We start from the raw sequence: 18,577 nt of genomic DNA, 5'->3' as shown, positions 1-18,577 counted from the left end.
AGTAAAGTGTACTTGTATAATATCATGATTTAATTGCCCAAACAGCCTTTATATTTGCTCAGCAGTTCCAAATAGAAACCACCAACAACCTCTCTCTTCATTGCTTTTCTAAAATGGCAACAATGTAATAATCATGGATGAAAGTTCTCGGTCGCTACGACGGATTTCCGTCATTTGGAGTTCACAGAGGCCACTTATCAGATCATTAGCCGTGTTTTCTTTAGGGTAAAGTGTGGCCGCCGGGAAAGTCTGAGGCCACGCCCTCTCGAAAGTCTGAGGCCACGCCCTCTCTAAAGTCTGAGGCCACGCCCTCTCTAAAGTCCCTCACTCTTTGTGTCTCCACTATAAAAAGGCTCCAGAGGGATTTAGAGACTATGGAGGTGACGTTTGGTTTTAGATCGCCGCGTAATCGCTTACCGACAGTTTGGACCGTGATCCGTGATCATACGCGAAAGATTAAACACGAAGAAGCAACTGTTGCAAAACAAAAGCAGCATGGCTAATTATGCACAGCATCTCCGCTGATCATAAACAAAGCAGCATGGCTAATTATGCACAGCGTCTCCGCTGATCATAAACATCATGATCGTGAATTAACCGGCATCACTAACTGTGCACAAAGTGTCCGGTGCTTGTTGTAAACAAACAGAGATCGCTAAGTTGGTGTTGTTTGTTTGATGCTTGTTCTGTTTGTTGTTGTTTTTTTTTTAATAAGACAAAGCACTATAGAGATTTGCACCCATTGTTATTTAATCCTGGGCCTGGTTGTTGATGTAATTTTTATTTCTATTTTGTTATATTTAAAAGGTTTACTTGAAATAACAAGGAAAATAAAAACATGTAATGAAAAGTTATGTAGATGCTTGATTATTTTAGAGAGTAATGACAAGATTTGCAGAAACAAAATTAATTGAAAAGACAAAAAAAATGCAATAGATGCAATAGAACAGCTGTTTAAAATCCTCCTCCTGTAAACAGTTTTGGTTGAGCATTTAAATGTGATGGCTGCATTTGGTGCTGAATTATTCTGCATTAGTATTTCTTAAGCAGGTGTCAAATAACCTGGAACATGTTTCACACACTGCACGACTTGGCTGTAGCACGAATAAAATTTCAGTCAGAGGATTTTTCTAAACTTTAATCCATCCATCCACCCATTTTCCTCTGCTTATCCGGGGCCGGGTCGCGGGGGCAGCAAAACCTTATTTGTGCCTGATGAATAGGATGTGTTGTTGCGTCTGGATATTGAATATGTCTAGATACATTTTGGTAATGATGATGCATTTGGTGTCTGATAATTTCAGAACATTTAGTTTGGAAAAAAAACTGAAGTCAAATCACTTTATTGTGTTGAGTAGGACGGGATCATCTCTCCAGAGACGGACAGCGGCTTCGTGTGTTCAGAGAGCAGCCGGCTGACCCCTGCAGCAGCTCCCAGTCCTCTCCACCACAGAGCTCCCAGTCCTTCCCACCACAGAGCTCCCAGTCTTCCCCACCAGAGAGCTCCCAGTCCTCCCCACCAGAGAGCTCCCAGTCCTCTCCACCAGAGAGCTCCCAGTCCTCTCCACCAGAGGGCAGCAGAGAGGTGAGGAAATATGCCTTCTCACAGATTTACTGCACCATAAATATTGACCTCCTGTGCCATCCCCCACCTCTGTTACACACACAGCATACTGATTTGTGCTACTGATAATTCCTTCTGTTTCACACCACATAGTGAGGTACCAAACCCTCTGGGGTCTGAGCCTATTTGTCCTTTATATACCACATAATATTTACTATACCCATGTTTGGTATTTTCTCAGCACAACTTCAACATGATCTGACAATTATTTTTTCATTTCACCCCACTTTATTAACATATTTAGCTAAAAAATAAACAAAAATCATGAAATCTGAAATCAAATTTTACTATTTATGACAATAAAAACCACAAATATGCTCAATAAACTGTTTCGGACATGAAAAAATGTAAACATTGGTTACAAATATGAACATATAAAAGGTAAAATTCAAACATAATAAAGCTATACACAAAAAATGACCATAAAAACATGTTTATTTATAGGAGCACCTGCCTTGTCCCATCCTACTTCTACACTTGAATAAATATTTCTGTACTATCAAATTAAAACGATCATATCTTTGGTTTTACATGACCTCGGAACGTCAAACAAAAAACTGGAGAAAGTTTCAAGTCTGTAATTTGGAGTGAAGTCGACAGCAGCGCTCCACGTGAACTCTAACTTTTGGTTACAGCGCTTTAAAAAGAGCCACATTATCATAGAGCCCAGAGGATTAAGTTTTTAGTTTTAGTATGCTGTATGTATTTTGTTGTCATGTGGAAGTGATTGTGTTGTGATTGCGTGTACTGCATTGTTTTAGTAGTTGTACTGCTGATATAATGACATTAAAATATTCTATTCTCTGTTTCTCTGTGCTGTGACAGTGTTTCAGTGCGTCAGGAGGGGAGGTCAGGGCATCCAGCCTCATCTCCTGCTTCTTCACCCTCTCACAGTCAGACAGTTACTGAGTCCAGGAGGAGGTCCAGGCTCGGCCACGACCAGCAGAGGAGGAGCAGACCAGGGGGGAGGAGACGCACCTTCTCCTGTTCTCCACAGCGCTGCCTCCCTCAGACAGAACCAACCAGGGCTGATGACAGTGGGACCAGTGGGTTTGGGCTGGAGAGTGACAGCTGTGAGTTCATTTCATTCATAAAGTCTTGAGAGGAGACATGCTACCAAACCTCAGCACTTTATTAGACTGGTCACATAGTAATTATCCAACACGCTCTAGTGATTAATGCTCAATGTTCCCCGGACTAATACTGAATTCGGAAAAACTGCTTTCAGTTTTTCTGCTGCATCTACCCCTCTGGGAGGAGACAGGTACTGCCCCCTCTGGGTGGAGAGAGGTACTGCCCCCTCAGGGTGGAGAGAGGTACCGCCTCCACTGGGTGGAGAGAGGTACTGCCCACTCTGAGTGGAGACAGGTACTGCCCCCTCTGGGTGGAGACAGGTACTGCCCCCTCTGGGTGGAGACAGGTACTGCCCCCCCTTGGTGGAGAGAGGTACTGCCCACTCTGCGTGGAGACAGGTACTGCCCCCTCTGTGTGGAGACAGGTACTGCCCCCTCTGGGTGGAGACAGGTACTGCCCCGTCTGGGTGGAGACAGGTACTTCCCCCTCTGGGTCGAGACAGGTACTGCCCCCTCTGGGTGGAGAGAGGTACTGCCCACTCTGCGTGGAGACAGGTACTGCCCCCTCAGGGTGGAGAGAGGTACCGCCTCCTCTGGGTGGAGAGAGGTACTGCCCACTCTGCGTGGAGACAGGTACTGCCCCCTCTGGGTGGAGACGGGTACTGCCCCCTCTGGGTGGAGAGAGGTACTGCCCCGTCTGGGTGGAGACAGGTACTGCCCCCTCTGGGTGGAGACAGGTACTGCCCCCTCTGGGTGGGGATAGGTACTGCCCCCTCTGGGTGGAGACAGATACTGCCCCGTCTGGGTGGAGACAGGTACTGCCCCCTCTGGGTGGAGAGAGGCACTGCCCCGTCTGGGTGGAGACAGGTACTGCCCCCTCTGGGTGGGGAGAGGTACTGCCCCCTCTGGGTGGAGACAGGTACTGCCCCGTCTGGGTGGAGACAGGTACTGCCCCCTCTGGGTGGGGAGAGGTACTGCCCCCTCTGGGTGGAGACAGGTACTGCCCCCTCTGGGTGGAGACAGGTACTGCCCCCTCTGGGTGGAGAGAGGTACTGCCTCAAGAGAAGGAGTTCCAGTATCTGGGGGTCTTGTTCAGCAGTGATGGTAGAACGGAGCTGAAGTTTGACAGGTGGTTTGGTGCAGCGTCAGCAGTGATGCGGGCGTTGTACCAGACCGTCGTGGTGAAGAAAGAGCTGAGCCTGAAGGCAAAGCTCTCCATTTACCGCTCCATTTACGTTCCAACTCTCACCTATGGTCATGAGCTCTGAGTAGTGCAATAATTAAACTATGATAACCAGTAACTCTGCCTTTCACTGTAACTGTTTTAATGTTTTTCAAGTGTTTTGTCTGTGTTGTTTGTTCTTCATTGTTTACTCTGTGCTCTCAACATCATTGTAAATGAGGGGTTGTCCTCAATTATTCTTCAATAAATAAAGGATAAATGAGACTGTTTATCTATGGAGATTGCTGCCAATGTTCTCTTGTAATTATCTTACTGTATTATTGCTCTTATTCATTGTTTTTTTAAGCTCATTGTGTCCTCTCTGTCTCTGCAGCTCACACTGTTTCTGAAGACAGACTGAACGACCGTTACACACAATCTGTCAACTCCCTCCACACCTCAAGCTCCTCCCCCGCTGCACGCCGTCACCATGGCGATCCCCTCAGAGCGCTGAGCTCCAGTCAGGTGGCCAACTGCAAGTGAGTGTGTGTGTGTGTTGTAGCAGCAGCTGCCATGGCAACAGCTGTGCAAACATGTCCAGGTTTATGTCTCCCTGCAGAGAAACTAGTTCTGATGAATAGAAGTTTCATCCTGAAATATATTTGTTAACTCCTGTGACTTTACCTTGTACCTTGTAGGCCACACGTTTCCTGAAATGCTGAACCATTCTAATGTTTCTATTGTTATATTCTTGTATGTATTTTATTACAGAGATGGCTGCTATTGAATGTGGTTACACATTAGGAGGTACTTTGTGTTGTTTTGCATGGTGTGGTGTTGCATGACTCTCAAAGAGTGAATGAACGTTTGGACTGACTCCTGCAGAGAAACTGTTCATATTGTCACAGTGCAGCACTTCACTGCTCACATTTACTGCACTTTACTACTGTTTGCTCTTGGAGTGATACAAAACTTATGTACAAAATACAAACACCCAGCTGGATTTTTTCATGTGATTTTTTTTTTTTACAACTATATTCCTTTGTTGGTGTGTTTTCTTTTTTTTAGTGATGCGATCCAGACGCTGCAGACGGAGGTGAGCAGACTGAGGGAGAGACTAGAAAACTGTCTGAAGAATAAGAAGCTCCTGAGCTCAGTGAGAGCTCCTTCAGCTCCTCCAGCTCCTTCAGCTCCTTCAGCTCAGGAGAACTACAGCCGCCACAACACCTCCACACCTCGCATCAGGTTGGTTTTTATCTTCTAGATTAGGGGTGGGCTATTTATTTCCCAAGGGGCCACATGACCAATACCACGAAGGTTGCAGGGCCGGACCAAATCTCTGACCTAAATTCTGCTCAATATTAGTTTAATCGCTTTATAAAATACAGTACAGCACACCTTAACTAGCTGTCTGCTTCTTCTGTTAGCTTGTAGTTAATGTGGTCTCCTCCCTGTGTTCAGGTCTGGAGAGAGACGGGGTGAAACCTTCAGAGGAGGAAGAGTCAGACAGACTGATGATGATGAGGAGTCCACACTGAGACGAACAACCACCAAGAGATCATCTGCTGCACACAGACACACACCTCAACCTGACGTCTGTAAGCTGATCTGAATGCACACATGATTCTGAAAAACTTGAAAAATTAAAAGAAATGTTTTTCCCTGTATTTTGTTACATAACAGTATATTCGTATCAGCATATTATTGTTTTGAACGGGAAAAAAAGTGAAGATAAATAGAAAGAAGGACTCATGACTCACTCTGGGTGGTGCAACGCCAAAACAGTTCCCCAGAGGAACAAAAAGCTTGCATTGATAATCACCATAGGAACTTTTTTACAGGTGGAAAATAATAATTTTTGGGGGGAAGTTCACAACACAAAAATTAGTTATGTTTAGGGAAAACAAATGAACAAAATTTAATTTAAGAAAATTGACTCGGCTACATAAGCACATATGTAAGCTCATTAAATCTGTTAATGCAGTTTCTGTTTTGTGTTTCCAGTGACGGAGCCCTCCACCTCCCGGCCTCAGCCTCAGACTCTGGTGTCCAGGTTTACTCAAACATCTGCTGCAGCTCCAGACAAAAACACTGTCCACAGCAGAACCAGTAACTCCAGTAAGATCCTCCATCCTTCTGTCTTCAGATAAGATCTCTGCACTCATCACTGTAGGACCTGTGTCCTCTCTAGAAACGTCCTGTTGGGGCTTCATGTTGTATGTCCTCAACAGGTCTCTGTTCAGAATGAGATTAGCTATATAAATAAAGGTTGAATACAATGAAAATAAATATGTTGTGATACTAAGTCATTATTGTGAGAAAAGTTGTTATTTTGAGAAAGTTTTGCATTATTTAGATACTCATTATTTCTCTAACTATAGAGACTCTATCCCAAATCGGACACATCTGCAATGCTGCACTTAAACATATTAAACGATCTACATGTGAAATTTAGTTTATGTACATGTATATTTACATGTTTAATTACAATATGAAAGTAGCTTTGATGAGAGAAAGCAGTAAGAACCCTCAGCAACGATCTTAAAGTCCATCTGTATTTTTACTGTTCTGCATTTTATTGTGAAGTACAGAAGTACGGTCCGGGTGTGTTGGATGGGTGGTTGGTTGGATGGTTGGTTGGTTGGTTGGATGGGTGGTTGGATGTTGGATTACCCAGAAACATCCAATTTATCTAGAAAAACTCAGCAGCCCCCATTGTTTTATTGTTTAGCTCACAGCTAATTCCCTGGCGTTAGCGTCCTTTAGCCGACTCTGCTAAACCTGAGGCTAATGTACGCGGTTTAAACAATATACGGTTTGAAAGATAAGAAGTTAGACTTTAGTTTCACACCATTTAATTAACTGGAAGCATAACATGATCATTTATATTAGCAGTTAATGTGAAATTTTAATAGAATCTTAGCCGAACGTTGTCCGATTTGGGATGCAGTTACGATAGGTCATTATTTTTAAGATGCTAATTTTCACATTATTTTGAGATACTAACTTATTATTTATATAACTTAGTCATTTATTTGTAGTGTGAAGCCATGTACCATTTTCCTTCTCTTCAGAGCTCACGAGATGGCGATCTGGGTTGCTCTTGGTCTACTATTTTGAAAAAACTTCTCATTATAATGACTTGCAGCATCTTTCTTTTCATCACATTGGCTGACATGGGTTTCTGTAGTTTTCTGAAAACACATAAAAACATTTACTGTAATGCATTGGTGACTCTTTTGTATTTGCAAGCACACATGGCTGTATATAGCAGACACTCCAGCACTATTAAAATGTCCTAAACTCCTGTAAATACATAGCACACAGTATGAACAGAACTTCTGTCATTCAGCCTTTTTATGGCTTTATTTTAGTGTCTCCTGCCCTCACAAATCTCCAAACACTCTCCTAAAATATGAGACACGACCACAGAAACACACAAATAAATGCATTATAGATGCAAATCTGCCAGAACAGATTGTGTATTCTGCCCTACAAAGTCTAACTGCAGTAACTAGCAAAGGGTTAAACTGAGAAAAAACTGCTCTGAAGTATTTTTAACGTGTTTTAACTGTCCAGCCAAATGTGTTATAGGTAGGTAAGTGATATGACACTTATTTCTACATGTATTGATGATGTCATTTTAATGCTCAAAAATCATTACGATTTATTTGACCTTTGACACCAAAAATGTAGTTCCTGTCTCTGGTTTTGCTGTAGAAGGTTCTAATAGTGATGATAAACAGAGAGCAGTAACTATAATGTTGTCGTCTTCTTTCAGCTTTTATATTTTGTTTTCAGTGAATAAACATTTTCAAATTGATTTTGTTATAAATTAATTTAAAAGTGTTTAACAACTCTATTAAAAGATTTGTGTATTTAGGCTTAATATTATAAAGAAATGTTATATTTTAGTCTTAATATAATTTTATCTCACTTTTTTACTTCATGACTATCTAGATAATAATTTCCCTATAAAATAAACTTATAATTTCTGTTATTTTTATGTTTAAATTAGTATATAAATATATCCAAAGCAGACTGTGGTAAGTGCAATTACTGCTTTGTTTTGAGTTGGATTTTGTGGTTTTTATATCATTATTTCTCTGAAATAAAGCAAAATTGAAATCTAAAACTTTGTCACAAGATTAAAAACAGACATCAAGGAGTTCATTTTTAGTTGTAACTCAATTTCGACCAAAAATGTAGCTACTGCAGTTAGGCTCTGTAGGGTATTGTACACCACCGGTGATTATGTGTGTGTGTGTGTTGCAGGGCAGCCTCCTGTTGTTATGTCTACAGCATCAGATGAAGCTGACAGCAGAGGGCGCCGAGCTGCCGTCTGTCCTCAGTGTTTGTCTCGTCTCAGAGAACGATCTGAAGGTAAGGACACTCTTCATCCTTTTGGTTTGTTTTTTCCTGCTTGACTTTCTTTATATTCAGACAAAGAAGGTCAAATCCACTTCTAAGTTGCAGTTTTTGTGTCCTCATTATTTGTCCTGCTTGCTTGTTTTTCCTCTCAGTTCCAGTAGGTGGAGACAGAGAGACGGCCCACTCCTCCCAGTCCTCCCAGTCCTCCCATCACTGTCTCCACTGTCCTCTATGTGGACGTCACAGAGACACTGAGACAGGTGAGACACCATGAGATCAAAGCTGTGATGCTGGTAGAGAGGTGTAAATGGTTAACCCTTTATCCTCCAGGCCTTCCTCTGCCTGGAGTTCATTAACCCTTTGATGCACAACATGGCTCAAAAATTCATTTCCCATGTTATTTCAGTCTGGCTGTGTGTTTCTTTGCTCCATCTATACATTTTTTTATGACGGAATAGTCCAAGTATTCTTTCAATACCTTGTTTTTGATTACAACAGATCATTGTGTATTACAAATCACAAAAAAAGACACAAAATGACCAAAAAAGAAACAAAATGACCAAAAAAGACATAAAGTGCCCAGAAATAGATGTAAAAATGACTTAAAAAGACACAAAATTACCAAAAATGGATCTAAAAAAGACCCAAAGTGACCAAAAATAGATGTAAAATGACTGAAAAAGACACCAAATTACCAAAAAGGAAACAAAATGTCCAAAAAAAGACACAAAATTACCAAAAATAGATGTAAAAATGACTAAAAAAGACACAGTGACCAAAAATAGATGTAAAAATGACTAAAAAAGACGCAAAATTACCAAAAATAGATGTAAAAATGACTACAAAAGAAATGAAAACAAAAAAATAGGATGTATGATGATAAAAACAAGTTTATTGAGGAAAATCTGGAATAATGAAATAATAATGAAATTAATAAATTGTAAAGATATAGAACACAAAAACTCAGTCGGGTCATTTTAGACCCATGTTGTGCATCAAAGGGTTAAAAGTTGAGTTTGTTGTTCAGCATCTGCAGCACAAAGTTGTGTCCAGTACGGGTGGGCGATATGGCCCTAAAAGATTATAACGATATTTCAGGGTGTTTTTGCAATAACGATATTCTTGATGATATTACAAAATAATAAAAAATATATAGAAAATATATGATTTTCTTGTCTATATAAATGAATAAAAAGCTTATATTGTCTATATCAATCTATATCATGATATGCATTGTTTTTACTCATAATATTTTTTTACTGGTATAATCGTGAACGATACCATATGTCACTGTGCTCAGTTCAGTCTGCAGTAGATTAAAATAGTTTAATGATGTAAAGGGTTAACAGAGCTGCTCTGTGATCCTCAGAAGCCTCCACACACACCAGCTGCCGGACACCACAGTCTCCAGAAAGAGCAGCGAGGAGCGTTTACTTTGCAGCTGCACCTCCTCCTGCTCTGCTGCGCTGCATGCCGGTGTGTCCAACACCACTCCTGTAAGTATCTATATACACACACACACACACACACACACACACACACACACACGTAACACACACCAGGGATGTGATGAAGTGGTTGATTTTATCCAGCGACCTCTGGAACAGATGCTTTTTGTTACAAGAGAATGAGAGCTTCAAAAGAACAGAATTCAACCTAAAGCAAAAAAAGTCACAATACTTGCTGCCCACATGCAGTTATTCCTGTGGCGTTAAAATATTTATTCTCCTGTAGTATTTAGGTGCGCCTGAATGCACCATGAAGTCCCTGTTGGCGCAAGCACACATTGTTCAAAGCCATGTTATTATGGATTAGACACAAAATGACCAAAAATAGATGCAACAATGATCAAAAAAGACACAAAATGACCAAAAATAGATGCAAAAATGACCAAAAAGTACACAAAATGACCAAAAATAGATGTAAAAATGACAGAAAAAAAGACACAAAATGACCAAAAAAGATGTGGACTCCAAAATGTAACTTTTTCATGATATCCTAATTTTTTGAGACGCACCTGTACTTATCTGTTTGTCTCTAAGTTTCGTCTGAACTGTGACCCTTCCCCTCTCTTCAGGTTGTACTCGTCGCCCATCCACGTGTCTCCTAACAACGGCCCCAGCACATCCTCAGAGGTCAGAGGTCGTAGGGAGGCGAGGGGGGAGGACGAGACGCTCGTTGTCTGTGGACAGAGATCGCTGTGTGGACAAGGATCTCTGTGTGGACTCGTCTCTGAACAGAGCCATCAGAGCAGCTCGCCACATGAAACACACCTCCGGACACATGGCTCGCTCTCTGGCTTCAGGACTCAACTACCAGGAGTTGCTGGCTCAGTCCTGCAGCTACTAGTCCGGCAACCTGAACCTCACAGAAGGCTCAGACTGAGCAATCTGAACCTTACACTGAGGCGGCAACCTCATCCTGAGGCGGCAACCTCACACTGAGGTCGGCAACCTCATCCAGAGATGGAGGGAGTGACGCCAAGAGCAGGCCAATAAAATGTAGCGTAATGTCAAATTATTCTGTTCTTTGTATCTTTGATTTGTGCGAAACACTGTACAAAAGAAACAAGCGTAGCCACCGTGTCATCACCAGGCGGCAACCTCTGGGTCTGAGAAAATTAACAGGTAGCTGCCTTATATTAGGTTTTGACCAAGTCTTGTTCTGTTTATTGAGGAAATGGGAATCAGAATATTGAACTTGCCACTCAAACACTCAGTCTACCAGCTGAAACTGAAAAGGAATCACACTTTTTGACTATATCGGCAATTGCACGTTGATAGTCTGACATAGACGGCAACCTCCGGGTCTGAGCAGGGAGGCAACCAGGAAGTGCCTTAAGCTGCATTCTACCAAAAATTACAGCAGCAATTAAAGCGTTTTAGTCCATTAATTTCAATGCAAAATGAGAAAACTTGTCACTTGATTTATTAGCTCAGAAATGTTGGTCTCAATCACTAGTAAAAAATCTTCTCCAAGACAATCTGATGTTAACAGCGTTAATAATGGCCCCATTTAGAAGAAAATAGAAGATAAAGAATCATATGATTTGGGGCGGGGCTACCTTTGATTGACAGGTCACTAACAAGGCGAGCCGTCATCAAGGTTATTATAGTTAACGAAAACTAGAATTGAAAAAACATTTTCGTTAACTGAAATAAAACCGAGAGTTTAAAAAAAAAAAAAAAAAAAAAGATAACTAACTGAAACTTTATTTTGTGGTTACAAAACTAACTGAAATTATAGTGAAAATGTCCTTCGTTTTCGTCTTTGTCAACTTTTTTCATCCGTAAACCTTTTTGGTTGATATGAAATCTATTTAATCTTTTATGACTTAATAAACTTATTGGGGCTGAGATGGATCAGACAAAGGAAATAAAGAAAACATTTATTGTGACCTTATTGAATCTGGACCTAACAAATACTCCATTACAAAACAACTACAACTAATAAAAACGAAACTACAACTAATAAAAACTAAACTAAAACTAAGCATTTTCCAAAAAATAAAAACAAATGAAAACTAACTGGATTTGAAAACAAAAAATCGTGAACTAAATTAAAACGAAAATTAACTAGTCAAGTTAACTAGTCCTGCCCTAAAGCTGCTTTATCATCTACTTTTACTCTAAAATGGGATGATGAATCATAAAATGCTCATCATGTGGTATTAGAGAAGACTTGAAACTAACGATTGAGACCACAAACTCATGAAGAAAATGTTTACTGAGATAATATATTACTTGAGAAGTAGGCTCATTTTCTCATTGACTTCTAAAAAATGTGACTTCTTTTTGCAACCAGTGGAGTCGCCCCCTGCTGGCTGTTCGAAAGAATGCAGGTTCAAGGCACTTCTACGTTACGTTACATCCACTTATTTTATTCAGTTTATGGTTCCTAGAATAAATAATATTTACCTCTCAGGTGGTTCAGTAGATCAGTTTGATCAACATGTTGTTAAACATGATGATTTTTTAAATGTACAATTTCTTTGTCATTTGACATAAGAAATAGAATTAATACTCAGTTGTTTTGAGCTATTTATTCATCATGTGACCGTGTTTTGAGAAAATCTTTCCTAGTTTGTAGAAATCTAAACACAAGTTCCTGATGTCAGTGTTATTTTAGTTGTATATGTATATATATATATATATATATATATATATATATACATATGTGTGTGTGTGTGTGTGTGTGTGTGTATATATATATATATATATATATATATATATGTATGTATTAGGTAAGAACACCAACACAAACAGAGGAGTAAAACTATTTTTACAGATTATTTTATGCATTATTGGTTGAAATATACCATAAAACTGTGGATGTTTAAATTAATTCTGTTTTGGTTGTTTGTTTTTCATTTCTAACTCTTTTTTTGTACCATTATTTTCAAACTGCAGGTCTTTTTTTATATATATTTTGCAGGGCATCTTTTCAGCTGTCCCTAAGAGATAATAAAGGTAAAAATGTGCTTTTGGTGTCTGTTCTTTACTGTTTGGTAAAAAAAAAAAAAAATCAGGGAAAAAATGGTCTTTGATGTAATGGAAGCCAATTTATTAGACAGCCTTAGTACATATTATTACACATGGAAGTATTGTTTGTGCTTCAACACTCGCAAACATACAATCCCAATAAGTTAAACAGTTTTAGGACAGACTAATGCATCACTATTATTTTTTTAATTCTCTGATAAATAATTTTGATAAATTGATCAATTGATTTGACAGAGTAAATTCTATACAACAGCAAATTATAATAGAAAAAAAATGAACACAAAGTCAAGCGTTTGCATCACAGAAAACGCATTATAGTGCAATATACAACTTGTATGGCCAGGAACGAGGAAATCAAAGTGGATTTAAGGGTGTTTTTCTGCAAAGCCATTCACCACTGGAGGGTTTTACGTTGCACCAGAGGAGGAAAACAGACAAAGAAAATATAGATATTAATTCTTTTTCCCAGTTGACCACTAACAGCTACAGCTAAAACATCACAAACACGGCGGCTTCACATTGACATTTTTTTTTTAAAAGGAAAAGTTTTACTACTTCACAGTCAGAAATATCACCAGTCAACAGTGAGACGCTAAAACAGCAACAAATGGCGTTTACACAACACGAGTCAGTGCATGGCCCAATGAAACATCGTTACTAACCAATGAGAAGACTTAATCTGACAGGATACAATACTGAAATACAACCGGCCCTTTTTAACATTATTAGTCATTAAATATCAGCAAGCAACGGGCGTTTTTCAACATTAAAACGTGAAGTTTTTCTCCGGTAAAAAGGAAAAAGATTGTGGTAAGTAAATACTTTACAGTCTCGGCAGCCGGAGGAGGGACGATTCTGGCTTTTTACAACAGAGCTCTCTCTCTTTCCAATGTCTCAACCAAGCATTTCTACATCAACACTGACACCAAAAAATGGATGTTTTGAGTATCAAACACTACGTAAGCAGACAAATAGCCATAAAGTGTTGTTTACGCCCTCATTAGTATGAAGTTAAACATTTTTAAACTTCATGTAAATTAAGTTTTGAACCCCACAATTTAATTCCCTCACCTGTGGGAAATTGTTTGGAGAAATCTTTCAAGGTTATAATAGTTTTTTAGTAATTTTTCATTAGTTTTAGTTTGAATTTCGTTGTCAATTTCATCCATCCATTTTCCTCCGCTTATCCGGGGCCGGGTCGCGGGGGCAGCATGCTTCAAATTCAGTTAGTTTTAGTAAGTTTTAACTAATTAAAAGTAGTGGATAATAGTGGTGATGTGCCAATGAAGCCTCATGAACCATTTTCTTCATTTTATGAGTCCACTAGATTGACTCATAAAATGGATGGATTTTATGAGTCCATTAAATTGGATTTGCATTTCAGAGGGAAAGAAATTACTTTTCAATACCCTCTGATGTTATCAATAGACAAAATACATTTGAAGAATAACAAGAGTAAGAGTAACAAACTTGTTACTCAGGGAGGCAAACCAAGAAGTGCCTTAAGCTGCATTCTACCAAAAATTACAGCGGGGGGGCGCTAAGTGTGGCTGCAAAAGCATTTTAGTCCATTCATTTCAGTTCAATGACAATAAAGTTGAATCTCATAATGGTTCTTGAGGCTTCAGGAGTGGTTTGAAAAGTCTCCACACACATATTTGTACTTATTGATACTCAAAACAAAGATCTTTGGTGCAGCATTCCAACTCAACATCTTATGAAAAAGCTAAGTGCTAACTGTGCTAACTCTGTGGCTCCCAGAACATCCACACTGGATACAAACACATAAACGGTCCACACAAAGTCCAAGCATGCTACTGTATACGAACATCTCAATGGGGCGGGTGGGCGGGACTCCTCTCTGATGAATATATTCATATATATATTGCATGTTGACTGATAGAATGATATATTTTACAACATCAACCTCTCAAACTGCACATCATCCCTCCTCGTCGTCCCGCTTCCAATAAAATTCACACCGAAAGGAACAAACGAGAGAAAATGTCTTGAAACTTTTGCACAGGTTTCATAGCATACAATATTACATTTTGGTACTTTCAGTTTTAAATGGCCTTCTGTTATTCTCATATTTAAACCTTTTTTTCTTTTAAATAAGTTCATTTAGTTGCATCCATTGTAAAACATGAGAATACTTGCAACAGTTTTATTCTTTGATACAACATATATCTTTTTTTTGTTATCATCTAAGATTTCTTTTTCTTCTCAAGCAAGATGCATACACAATTAATGTGGAGATTTATGGGGAAAGATGGGGGGAACAGGGTCAAAGGGGAAAGAGGAGAGAGATGTGAGATATCGGAGGATTTTAGCTCGTAACTTCCTCGTCTGGTTTGTTCATGGCCTTGAGCTGCTCCAGCAGGCTGGTGGGGGTGAAGATGTGGGTAGATCCTGGAGACACGCACACACAAACAAACACAAACACACACACACACACACACACACACACACACACAGCGTTAGATCTGCACATCAGGAAGGAAACAGGTGAAAAATGTGTTTTCAGCTCTTGCTATGAATGCTACTGGAGATGAAGGCAGTCTCACATAAAGGTGAAGTAATGATAGAAGCGCTGAGCAACATCAAGTTATTCAATTATTAATCAATTAAAACAGGTTACCATTGTAATTCAAAGAGGCTGAATCATTGAGTTTATAGTTAATAGATAGCTAGATCCCGTTCTGTATTGATTTATATTGTTATGATGGCAAACGGTTGTTTTTAATGAGATCTATGACAAACTATACGATGACATTTTGTCATATTGATAATTTTAAGGCATTTTAAAATTTGACAATTTTAGACAAAAATCCACATACTATACTCTGACTTTTTTTCAATTATAGGACATCCCATAATATGGTGTTTTTCTGTCATTTCTGGCCATATTGTGTCTCTTATATGTATCATAAGACTATAATTGACACATTTGAAACATTTTTAGGCATTTTAAAAATTGACTATTTTTGACAAAAATCGACACGTATGACTGATTGTATGACTTTTTTTCGAGGGGGTCATTTTTGGACATCCCAGGGGGTCATTTTTGGACATCCCATAATATGGTGCTTTTTCACAATTTTTACATAAAACTATACTACCACATGTATAAACAGACCGTAATTGGCCCATTTGAAGCATTTTTATGCGTTTTTAAAATTTGACCATTTTTGACAAAAATAGACATACTATAGTATGACTTTTTTTTGAGGGGGTCATTTTTGGACATCCCATAATATGTTTTTTTTTTTTTTTTTTTACAATTTTTGCATAAAACTATGCTACCACATGTATAAACAGACCATAATTGGCCCATTTTAAGCATTTTTAGGCGTTTTTAAAATTTGACCATTTTTGACAATAATCGACATACTATAGTATGACTTTTTTTTGAGGAGGTCATTTTTGGACATCCCATAATATGTTTTTTTTTTTTTTTTTTTTTACAATTTTTGCATAAAACTATGCTACCACATGTATAAACAGACCATAATTGGCCCATTTTAAGCATTTTTAGGCGTTTTTAAAATTTGACCATTTTTGACAATAATCGACATACTATAGTATGACTTTTTTTTGAGGAGGTCATTTTTGGACATCCCATAATATGGTGTTTTTTCACAATTTTTGCATAAAACTATACTACCACATGTATAAACAGACCGGAATTGGCCCATTTGAAGCATTTTTAGGCGTTTTTAAAATTTGACCATTTTTGACAAAAATAGACATACTATAGTATGACTTTTTTTTGAGGGGGTCATTTTTGGACATCCCATAATATGTTTTTTTTTTTTTTTTTTTTTACAATTTTTGCATAAAACTATGCTACCACATGTATAAACAGACCATAATTGGCCCATTTTAAGCATTTTTAGGCGTTTTTAAAATTTGACCATTTTTGACAATAATCGACATACTATAGTATGACTTTTTTTTGAGGAGGTCATTTTTGGACATCCAATAATATGGTGTTTTTTCAGAATTTTTACATAAAACTATACTACCACGTGTATAAACAGACCGGAATTGGCCCATTTGAAGCATTTTTAGGCGTTTTTAAAATTTGACCATTTTTGACAAAAATCGACATACTATAGTATGACTTTTTTTTGAGGGCGTCATTTTTGGACATCCCATAATATGTTTTTTTCACAATTTTTGCATAAAACTATACTACCACATGTATAAACAGACTGTAATTGGCCCATTTGAAGCATTTTTAGGCGTTTTTAAAATTTGACCATTTTGACAAAAATCGACATACTATAGTATGACTTTTTTTGAGGGGGTCAATTTTGGACATCCCATAATATGTTTTTTTCACAATTTTTGCATAAAACTATACTACCACATGTATAAACAGACCATAATTGGCCCATTTTAAGCATTTTTAGGCGTTTTTAAAATTTGACCATTTTTGACAATAATCAACATATGACTTTTTTTTGAGGAGGTCATTTTTGGACATCCCATAATATGGTGTTTTTTCAGAATTTTTACATAAAACTATACTACCACGTGTATAAATAGACCGGAATTTGCCCATTTGAAGCATTTTTAGGCGTTTTTAAAATTTGACCATTTTTGACAAAAATCGACATACTATAGTATGACTTTTTTTTGAGGAGGTCATTTTTGGACATGCCATAATATGGTGTTTTTTCGGAATTTTTGCATAAAACTATACTACCACGTGTATAAACAGACTGTAATTGGCCCATTTGAAGCATTTTTAGGCGTTTTTAAAATTTGACCATTTTGACAAAAATCAACATACTATAGTATGTCGATTTTTGTCAAAATGGTCAAATTTTTTGTCAAAATTGTCAAATTTTAAGCATTTTTTGATTTTCAAAGCATTTTCATTTTTTCAAATTTTTTGTCAAAATGGTCAAATTTTAAGCATTTTTAGGCGTTTTTAAAATTTGACCATTTTTGACAATAATCGGCATACTATAGTATGACTTTTTTTTGAGGAGGTCATTTTTGGACATCCCATAATATGGTGTTTTTTCACAATTTTTGCATAAAACTATACTACCACATGTATAAACAGACTGTAATTGGCCCATCTGAAGCATTTTTAGGCGTTTTTAAAATTTGACCATTTTTGACAAAAATCGACATACTATAGTATGACTTTTTTTTGAGGGGGTCATTTTTGGACATCCCATAATATGTTCTTTTTTCACAATTTTTACATAAAACTGTACTACCACATGTATTAACAGATCTTATTTGGCCCATTTTAAGCATTTTAGCCGTTTTTAAAATTTGACCATTTTTGACAAAAAACGACATACTATAGTATGACTTTTTTTTGAGGGGGTCATTTTTTGACATCCCATAATAGGCTTTTTTCACAATTTTTGCATAAAACTATACTACCACATGTATAAACAGACCGTAATTGGCCCATTTGAAGCATTTTTAGGCGTTTTTAAAATTAGACCATTTTTGACAAAAATAGACATACTATAGTATGACTTTTTTTTGAGGAGGTCATTTTTGGACATCCCATAATATGTTCTTTTTTCACAATTTTTACATAAAACTGTACTACCACATGTATAAACAGATCTTATTTGGCCCATTTTAAGCATTTTAGCCATTTTTAAAATTTGACCATTTTTGACAATAATCGACATACTATAGTATGACTTTTTTTTGAGGAGGTCATTTTTGGACATCCCATAATATGGTGTTTTTTCACAATTTTTGCATAAAACTATACTACCACATGTATAAACAGACCATAATTGGCCCATTTTAAGCATTTTTAGGCGTTTTTAAAATTTGACCATTTTTGACAATAATCGAC

The 18,577-nt window shown here is 37.9% G+C and overlaps 2 protein-coding genes across 2 annotated transcripts in view; one reads left to right on the top strand and one right to left on the bottom strand.

Annotated features, from left to right (window-relative positions):
* The window catches only part of akna (AT-hook transcription factor), a 42,036-nt gene extending 29,868 nt beyond the window's left edge, over window positions 1-12,168 (top strand). The window contains 11 exon segments of the mRNA XM_059358602.1: window positions 1,359-1,585; window positions 2,450-2,697; window positions 4,254-4,398; window positions 4,928-5,104; window positions 5,321-5,457; window positions 5,864-5,977; window positions 8,135-8,242; window positions 8,383-8,490; window positions 9,600-9,726; window positions 10,308-10,389; window positions 10,391-12,168. Of these exon segments, the coding sequence (XP_059214585.1) occupies window positions 1,359-1,585; window positions 2,450-2,697; window positions 4,254-4,398; window positions 4,928-5,104; window positions 5,321-5,457; window positions 5,864-5,977; window positions 8,135-8,242; window positions 8,383-8,490; window positions 9,600-9,726; window positions 10,308-10,389; window positions 10,391-10,579 (1,662 nt within the window). The 3' untranslated portion in view covers window positions 10,580-12,168.
* A 603-nt stretch (window positions 12,169-12,771) lies between these two features.
* The window catches only part of LOC131992528 (syntaxin-binding protein 1-like), a 62,696-nt gene continuing 56,890 nt past the window's right edge, over window positions 12,772-18,577 (bottom strand). Inside the window, 1 exon segment of the mRNA XM_059358137.1 lies at window positions 12,772-15,144. Within this exon segment, the coding sequence (XP_059214120.1) occupies window positions 15,062-15,144 (83 nt within the window). The 3' untranslated portion in view covers window positions 12,772-15,061.

Source organism: Centropristis striata, chromosome 19, assembly GCF_030273125.1.
Source record: "Centropristis striata isolate RG_2023a ecotype Rhode Island chromosome 19, C.striata_1.0, whole genome shotgun sequence".
In the NCBI taxonomy this organism is placed as follows: domain Eukaryota; kingdom Metazoa; phylum Chordata; class Actinopteri; order Perciformes; family Serranidae; genus Centropristis; species Centropristis striata.
Note: the sequence above shows the minus strand (reverse complement) of the source record. Positions and strands in the feature narration are given on the sequence as shown.